We start from the raw sequence: 9148 nt of genomic DNA, 5'->3' as shown, positions 1-9148 counted from the left end.
AAGTGCTGGAATTACAGGCATGAGCCACCGCGCCCGACCAATATGGGGAAAGGATCTGAATAGACATTTCTACAAATAAGATATACAAATGGCCACTAAGCACATTAAAAAGATGCTCAACATCATTTGCCATGTGGGAAACACCAATCAAAACCACAGTGAGATACGACTTCATACCAACGAAGATGGCTATAATAAAAAAACAGATATGGGCCTGGTGCAGCGGCTCACACCTATAATCCTAGTACTTTGGGAGGCTGAGGCGGAGGATTGCTTGAAGCCAGGAGTTTGAGAACAGCCTAGGCAACAAAGCAAAACCCTATCTCTACAAAAATAAATGAGTAAATAAAAATTAGCTGGGTGGAGTGGTATGCATCTGCAATCCCAGTGCTTTGAGAGCCCGGAGCAGGAGGAGAACTTGAGGCCAATAATTTAAGGTTGCAGTGAGCTATGAATGTACCACTGCACTCCAGCCTGGCCAACAGAGGAAGACCCTGTCTCTAAAAAAATAAATAAAATAAAATAATAAAATAAAACAAAATAAACCAGATTAGGCAAATCCATAGAGATAGAAAGTAGGTTGTTGGTTGCCTAGGGCTAGTGGTGGGGTGAGGCAGGGGATTACAGCTAAGGGATAAGGGGTTTAAAGTTTTTAACTGAATTGTGGTGATAGTTGTACTACTCTGTGAATATACTAAAAGTCAATTGACTGCATACTTTAAATGGGTGAATTATATGGTATGTGAATTATATCTCAATAAACTGTTACCAAAAGAAATCCCGTCTTGCTGTGACCTACAAGGCCCTCCACCATGTGACTTCATCTCCCTCCACCCTTTTCCTTGCTCACTCTACACAAGTTACTCTGCCCTCCTTGATGCCCTATACCCAACAAACACACTTCTAGCTCAGGGCCGGGGCTGCAGCTTATGGTTAAGTAGTTTGCGCACTGTGTAAAAAGTGCCTAGCTGACTGGTAACTGCAAACCAGGCTTCTGATTTTTGAGACTGGGCCCCAGGGGCTGCACCCTCTTACAGGGATCATCTTTCTCAAATCGGTACAAAGGTGTAGGCGTTTGACCATACATGTGCTCAGGGCTTCTGCACATACTGTTGCTCCCACTTCTACTCTTCCTCCACATAGCCATGTCACTCAATGCTCACATTTGTTCAGTTATCTGTTCAAATGTCACCAGAGAGGCCTTCCGTGATCACTCTGCGGCAGCACTCCCTGACTCCCTGACACACTCTCGTTGTTCTCTATCTTCTCACTCTCTGCTTTTTTACCTTTTTTTTTTTTTTCTTTTTAAGACACGGTCTCACTCTGTCACCCAGGCTAGAGTACAGTGGCACAGTCTCAGCTCAATGCAGCCTCGACCTCCCATGCTCAAGCAATTCTCCCACCTCAGACTCCCTAGTAGCTGGGACTACAGGCATGCGCCACCACACAAAAGTGCATGTGCTTGACCCAGCTAATGTTTGTATTTTTTGTAGAGATGGGGTTTCACCATGTTGCCCAGGCTGATCTCAAACTCCTGAACTCAAGCAATCCCCCTGCCTCAACCTCTTCCTAAAGTGCTGGGATTACAGATGTGAGCTACTGTGTGCAGCCGCTTCTATTTTACTTTATAAAACTATTGCCTCCTGGTATATTATATATTGATGTTTTGATTATGGAGTTCTTTCCTTTCACTAGACTGAAAGCTCCCTGAGAACAAGAGTTTTGTTTAGTTCCCTGCTGTATCCTCAGTGCCTAGAATAATGTCTAGCACACAGTAGATACTCAATAAATGTTTCTTAAGTGAATGAATAAATGAAGCAAAACCAAGTGGTCATCAAAGGCTTAAACATGGACCTGTCTAAGCCGATTCTAGGTGGACAGAAATTGTGATTTTTAGTGGGCTAGTTTACTGTATAACCAAGGAAAAGTAGCCAAATGTTGTGCCTAACTCTCAGGGGCTGAGATTATCTACAAGAAAAGGCACCACTGGTTAGAATGTAGACCTTAGTTAAGTGAGAGTGCTTAGGAAGGCACCTGCTCTCGTTGGTCTGGCATCTTACCCCTTCTTTTGTGTAGTACTTCAGGAGGCCTTCTCTTGCCAGAAGTACAAACCTCCTTCTCAGAAACTGTGAGTTGTCCCTTCCTCGCTTCCACAGGAATCCTTCTCGGTTACCTTAAGCAGCAAGGATGACAAAGAGTGAACACATGTGACCTTAAGATGCACAAGCAGCTCAGGAATTTCTGAGGTTCTCAAGGGTGGAAAACCTTCCTTCCTTGACCTTCTGTGTATCAGGCTGTCTCATAAGAAGACCCTTAAGAAGGCAAAGTCCTGAGATACTGGACTGATTCTGAAAGACACCTAAATACATACTCAATACATATGGTCCTGCCCAACTTCTTGTTGACATCAACCTAATGAGACTTTAGAAATAAGGCCGGGCCGGGCGCGGTGGCTCAAGCCTGTAATCCCAGCACTTTGGGAGGCCGAGACGGGTGGATCACGAGGTCGGGAGATTGAGACCATCCTGGCTAACATGGTGAAACCCCGTCTCTACTAAAAAATACAAAAAACTAGCCGGGCGCGGTGGCGGGCGCCTGTAGTCCCAGCTACTCAGGAGGCTGAGGCAGGAGAATGGCTTAAACCCGGGAGGCGGAGCTTGCAGTGAGCTGAGATCCGGCCACTGCACTCCAATCTGGGCGACAGAGCGAGACTCCGTCTCAAAAAAAATAAATAAATAAAATAGAAATAAGGCCGGGCGGTGGCTCACGCCTGTAATCCCAGCACTTTGGGAGGCCGAGGCGGACGGATCACGAAGTCAGGAGTTCAAGACCAGCCTGACCAACATGATGAAACCCCGTCTCTACTAAAAATACAAAAATTAGCTGGGCTTGGTGGCACATGCCTGTAATCCCAGCTACTCAGGAGACTGAGGCAGGAGAATCACTTGAACCCGGGAGGGGGAGATTGCAGTGAGCCAAGATTGCGCCACTGCACTCCAGTCTGGGTGACAGAGTGAGACTCCATCTCGGAAAAAAAAAAAAGAACAGAAAGAAACAATGAGTGCCCTCCAGGCATCTGCTGGTTTGAAGAATAATTTATGGGCTGGGTGCAACGGCTCACGCCTGTAATCTTGACACTTTGGGAGGCCAAGACAGACAGATCATTTGAAGTCGGAATTCGAGATCAGCCTGGCCAACATGGCAAAACCCTGTCTCTCCTAAAAATATAAAAATTAGCCAGGTGTGGTGGTGCGTGCCTGTTCCCAGCTACTCGGGAGACTGAGGTACGAGAATCACTTGAACCTGGGATGTGGAAGTTGCAGTGAGCCGAGATCATGCCACTGCACTCCAGCCTGGGTAACGGAGTGAGACTCTGACTCAATAAATAAATACATAATAAATAGAATCATTTGTGGTCCTGGTAGCCAGGAGAGCTGAGCACTGCCTCTGGCCCTCTAAGAATGGTTTTGTATACTTTACTGTCTGGGTCAGAGTCAGCTTGGACTCAGGACAGGAGGGGTGAAACTGCCACAGATCCAAGGCCACAGAAGAGGTTGTACCCTGCACAATGGTCGAAAGGGAGGCTGAATTTAAGCCCATGCTCCTCACCAAGCCTTGAGCTGCACTAGGAACAAAGTTCACCAGGAGCAGGGACATCTTTTCCTAATTGGTTTATCCAGTGGAGGAGTCTTCCTGCAATTTATATTAAGAGTCTGACGCTGGGCGCGGTGGCTCATACCTGTAATCCCAGAACTTTGGGAGGCTGAGGTGGGCAGATCATGAGGTCAGGAGTTCAAGACCAGCCTGGCCAACATGGTGAAACCCCATTTCTACTAAAAATACAAAAACTAGTCAAGCATGATGCTGTAATCCCAGCTACTCAGGAGGTTGAGGCAGGAGAATCATTTGAATCCGGGAGGCAGAGGCTGCAGTGAGCTAAGATCATGCCACTGCACTCCACCCTGGGCAACAAGAGCATGACTCCATCTCAAAAAAAAAAAAAGAAAGAAAGAAAAGAAAAAGAGTCTGGCTGGGCACAGTGGCTCACGCCTGTAATCTCAGCACTTTGGGAAGCCAAAGTGGGAGGATCACTTGAGTTCGGGAGTTCAAGACCAGCCTGGGCAACATGGTGAAACCCCATCTCTACCAAAAAAAAAAAAAACCCACAAAAATTTGCCAGGTATGGTGGCATGCGCCTGTAGTCCCAGCTAGTTGGGAGGCTGAGGTGGGAGGATCATGTGAGCCTGGGAGAGTGAAGCTGCAGTGAGCTGTGATCGTGCCACTGCACTCCAGGCTGGACAACAGAGTAAGACCCTGTCTCAAAAAAAAAGTCTGTACACACTTTTGATCCTGCTGAGACAAATATGTTTCTCTGCTACTCAGAGCATAAAGCCCCATGAGCTGATGTGTTGTTATTTCAAAGTCAGAAGAACCCACACCTTGGCCTCTGTGGCCAGAGTGAGGACAGCAGGCATCTCTTGGATGGATCCTGCTCCTAATATTTAGGCACTTTGTCTTTCTAGAGCTCATTAAAACATAGATTTCAAAAGATGATGGAAATAACTTTACCTGGGAGTGAGATGGTTTCCCCGTCAGCCATAAATTCCCGTCTCTCATACTTAGCTCGAATCCATTGTTCCTTTAAGACCCTAAAAAGAGAGAGCCTGTGGTCAGCTGCATTTGATGCATTGTCTTTTTTTTTTTTTTGAGACAGGGTCTCACTCTGTTGCCCAGGCTGGAGTGCAGTGGTGTGATCATGGCTCACTGCAGCCTAGACCTCCTAGACCCAGGTGATCCTCCCACCTCAGCCTCTTAAGTAGCTGGGACCACCACAAGCATGCGCCACCACACCCGGCTAATTTTTACATTTTTGTAGAGATGGGGGTCTCCCTATACTGCCTAAGCTGGTCTTGTACTCCAGGGCTCAAGCGATCCTTCTGCCTCAGCCTCCCAAAGTGCTGGGATTACCACCATGCCTGGACTGATGCATTCTTTTCCAAGACCTTGCAGTTGAGGGTGGGTACATCACAGCAGTGCCTCACTGCCTGCTCCAGCTACCTAGGATTCCTCAGCCTCCGTACTATTAACATTCGGGGTTGGAGAATTCCTTGTTGTGCTGTCCTGTGGGTTGTCCCATGCTCCATAGAATGTTTAGCAGCATTTCTGGCCTCTACCCATTAGATGCCAGTAGAACCCCTCCCCAGCTGTGGTACCCAAAAATGTCTTCAGGCATTGCCAAATGTCCTCTGGGGGAATTATTTCTCCCAGTGGGCTATATGAGAACCACTGAGCTGTTCCAATCCCAGTATCAGCTCTCTAGGTCAATGAAACAGATACTGGCTCCCCTGGACCATCGACACCGCCTGCTCCCACTGCGTGTTCATGAGCTTAGGCAGGAGAGTCCAGGAGCCTCTTCCTGTGCCTGCCCATGAAGTCTGAGCAGGCTACACTGGACAGAGCAGTCATCTTAGGATCCGACCACCTGGGACCTGGTCTCACTCTATCATTTATCCACCATGTGATCATGAGCAAGTTACCCAACTCCTCTGAATTTGGGGAATGGGCCACTATTGTTATACTCACTTAGCCCTCAGGGTTGTTGAGAGGTTTAAATGTATATAAAGGGCCTAGCACCTACTCAGCACATAGTAGGTGTTTAATGTGACCTCAATCAGAAATTGTCATCCATGAGTCCTGCAGAAAAACCATGCAGCCGAGAGTGGAGTTATTTTAATTGTTTGGTTCCCGCTCACTTTTTCCAGGGAAACGTTCCAAGGTGTATATGACCTCACCCCATAACCACAAGAATGACCTAGAGCTGGGCATCTGGCCCAACCTGGTAAGTCAGAGCTCTTTGCTGCTCTGGGCTGTGTGGACCGAGAGGGTCAAAAGTGAAGGAGACGATGATGGAGCTTTCTCCAGAGCCACGCTGGAAGGTATAGCCTGACACCTGCTTGTGGCCTTGCTGCCAGCTGTGTGAAGGAAGCCTGGCTGAGAGAAGGAGGAAAGAGAGCCAGAGAGAGTATGAGAGACCTGAAGGTGTTGGAGCTCCTGACTCGGTCCTTCCTGAGGCCAGCTCCACCACTGTCCTTCTGGTAGTCTGATCCCCAGAACCCACAAAATCATCTTTTTCTTATGCTGGTTTAAATTGGGTTTCTGGCCAGGTGCAGTGGCTCACACTTGTAATCCCAGCACTTTGGGAGGCCAAGGCGGGCAGATCATTTGAGGTCAGGAGTTCAAGACCAGCCTGGCCAACATAGTGAAACTCCGGCTCTACCAAAAATACAAAAATTAGCTGGGCGTGGTGGCACGTGCCTGTAATCCCAGCTACTTGGGAAGCTGACACAGGAGAATTGCTTGAACCCACAAGGCAGAGGTTGCAGTAAGCTGAGACGATGCCACTGCACTCCAGCCTGGGTGGAAGAGCACGACTTTGTCTCAAAAATAAATAAATACACAAATAAATAAAGTTTCTAATACTTATAATCAAGAGTCCAGGCTGGGCATGGTAACTCATGCCTGTAATCCCAGCACTTTGGGAGGCCAAGGCAGGCAGATGGCTTCAGCTCAGCTCAGGAGTTTGAGACCAGCCTGGGCAACATGATGAAACCTCATCTCTACAAAAATAAAAACACAAAAATACAAAAATTAACCGGGCGTGGTGGCATGCACCTGTAGTCCCAGCTACTTGGGTGGCTGAGGTGGGAGGAGCACTTGAGCCGAGGAGGTCAGGGCTGCAGAGAGCCATGATTGTGCCACTGAACTCCAGCCTGGGCAACAGAGTGAAACTTTGTCTCTATATAAAAGAAAGAAAGAAAGAGAGAAAGAAAGAAGGAAGGAAGGAGGGAAGAAGGGAAGGAGGGAAGGAGGGAAGGAGGGAAAGAGGGAAGGAGGGAAAGAGGGAAAGAAGGAAAGAAGGAAAGAGAGAGTCCTTCCTAGTGCACAGCCCACAGATCATTGAGGAGTATCACCTGGCCCACCATGAGGGTGGAAACCTGGACACAAGATCAGAGCTGAGAGAAGGAATGGAGACCAAGGGCCACCCATCTTGGTCCTGGAGGTGGCCATTAGTACTCAGATAAAAAGGGTTAAAGTGCAGGGCTGCTGCTGGAGTCATGGCGAGTAATGTCTGTGTAGTGCCGGCAGGAAGCCTAGCACAGAGCAGCTGTTTACTGAGTGGTTGGAGCAAAGGGCAGAGTGGCAGCAGTGAGCCAAGATGAGACAGGCCCTCTCAAGTTGAGCCAGCACACCCCACAGCTGGCCATGGACAGGTAGCATTCTGAAGCAGACACGGTGAAACGGATTCAAACCAGTGTGTCGGGTGGCATGTGAAAGGTTCGACGTAAGTTATCTCATGTAATCTCTACAACTATGCTGTGATGCAGGCATCATTGTCTACATTTCAGAGATGAGGATGTTGACAATCAGAGAGATTTGCTGACTTGCCCACGTCCTCACAGCTAGGTCATAGTAGAGCTGGGAAACAAAACTCAGGTCTTCCAAGTAGAAAGCTGTTCTTCTCCAGCCACTCCAGAGTACGTTACTAGCTCTTAATTGTCTAAGCACTGAGAAATTACAAGACCACTAGGTATGGTTATATAGTCTGTGTGCTGCACAAAAGCACCTTGCTGAGGCTTGGCAGCTGAAATGCAGCTGCTTTCCATTTGCCAGACATACCCCCTATGAGGCTGGGTCAGCCTAAAGGGATTCCTTCTCCCCATTTACACAAGGCACTGTCTAGCAGCCCTGGTGGCGAGTCTAAGTCCCTGGGAAGGAGTCTCAGGCTCAGGCAGTCAGATCTGCAAGAGGTCCAGGGCCACTAGGTACCAGTGCCACACTAACCCTCACCTCCAGGGGACCTGAACCCTCCTGCTGCTTCAAAGTGCCCCTCTTATATTGAATTCTCCCAATGCCATGACACAGTCACCCAGGCCCTGCTGTCAGACAGGCTAGACCAGTTCTGCCTCCACAAACCTCAGGTTTTTTCATCTATAGCATAAGGATAATAGCAGTACTTGTAGGGTTGTTGAGAGAATTAAACAAACACATGCATAAGCATTTTGCATAGGACCTAGTACTTAAGCAAAGCTCAATAATATTAGTAGCTTTTTTTTCTTTTAAGACAAAGTCTCACTCTGTTGCCCAAGCTGGAGTGCAGTAGAGTGATCTCTGCTCACTGCAACCTCCACCTCCCGGATTCAAGCGATTCTCCTGCCTTAGCCTCCCAAGTAGCTGGGACTATAGGCACACGCCACCATGCCCAGTTAATTTTTTTTATTTTTAGTAGAGACGGGATTTCACTATGTTGGCCAGGCTGGTCTTGAACTCCTGGCCTCAAGCGATCCACCCGCCTCGGCCTCCCAAAGTGCTGGGATTACAGGTGTGAGCCACCACACCCGGCCTTTTCTTTTTTTTTTTTTTTTTGATACAGAGTCTCATTCTGTTGCCCAGGCTGGAGTGCAGTGGAGCGATCTTGGCTCAATGCACCCTCCGCCTTCGGGTTCAAACAATTCTCGTGCCTTAGCCTCCCGAGTAGCTGGAACTACAGGCATGAGCCACTGCATCCAGCCAGTAGCTACTTTTTTTTTTTTTTTAATGCTAGGTCTCACTCTGTCACTCACACTAGAGGGCAATGACACATGTGATCCTAGCTCACTGCAATCTGGGCTCAAGCAATCCGCCTACCTCAGTCTTCTTAGTAGCTCAGACTATAGCCATGTGCCACTATGCCCTGGCTAAGTTTATTTTATTGTATTTTTTGTAGAGACAGGGTCTTGTACTGCTCAGGCTGGCATTGAACTCCTGTCTTCAAGCGATCCTCCCACCTCAGCCTCCCAAAGTGCTAGGATTACAGGCACTGGCCATTGTGTATGGCTATTATTCTTATTTTTATGGTTATTATTTAGGGATCTGCAGCTCAGGCAAGTTGTTCAGAGCCAACCTGAGCTGAGGTGGCAGAGCCCTGGACATATTTCTCACTTTTTTTTTTTTTTTTTTTTTTTTGAGAAGACGGAGTCTCGCTCTGTCACCCAGGCTGGAGTGCAGTGGCCAGATATCAGTCATTTGGTTCTGTTCCCTGGCATGTCTGATAAATTTTGACTGAATCCCAGTTATATACGAAAAATTGCTGGCATTTTCAGTGATATCT

The 9148-nt window shown here is 47.8% G+C and overlaps 1 protein-coding gene across 1 annotated transcript in view; it reads right to left on the bottom strand.

Moving 5' to 3' along the window:
* The window catches only part of ADAP2 (ArfGAP with dual PH domains 2), a 57084-nt gene that overhangs the window by 40674 nt on the left and 7262 nt on the right, over positions 1–9148 (bottom strand). Inside the window, exons 5-6 of the mRNA XM_011937700.1 lie at positions 4570–4649; positions 2061–2173 (exon numbers count right to left, since the gene is read on the bottom strand). Of these exons, the coding sequence (XP_011793090.1) occupies positions 2061–2173; positions 4570–4649 (193 nt within the window). The remainder of the gene's footprint in view (positions 1–2060; positions 2174–4569; positions 4650–9148) is intronic.

This window comes from Colobus angolensis, unplaced genomic scaffold (genome assembly GCF_000951035.1).
Source record: "Colobus angolensis palliatus isolate OR3802 unplaced genomic scaffold, Cang.pa_1.0 Scaffold167, whole genome shotgun sequence".
In the NCBI taxonomy this organism is placed as follows: Eukaryota; Metazoa; Chordata; class Mammalia; order Primates; family Cercopithecidae; genus Colobus; species Colobus angolensis.
The sequence above is the reverse complement of the archived record's forward strand: the minus strand, read 5'-3'. Positions and strand labels throughout refer to the sequence as shown.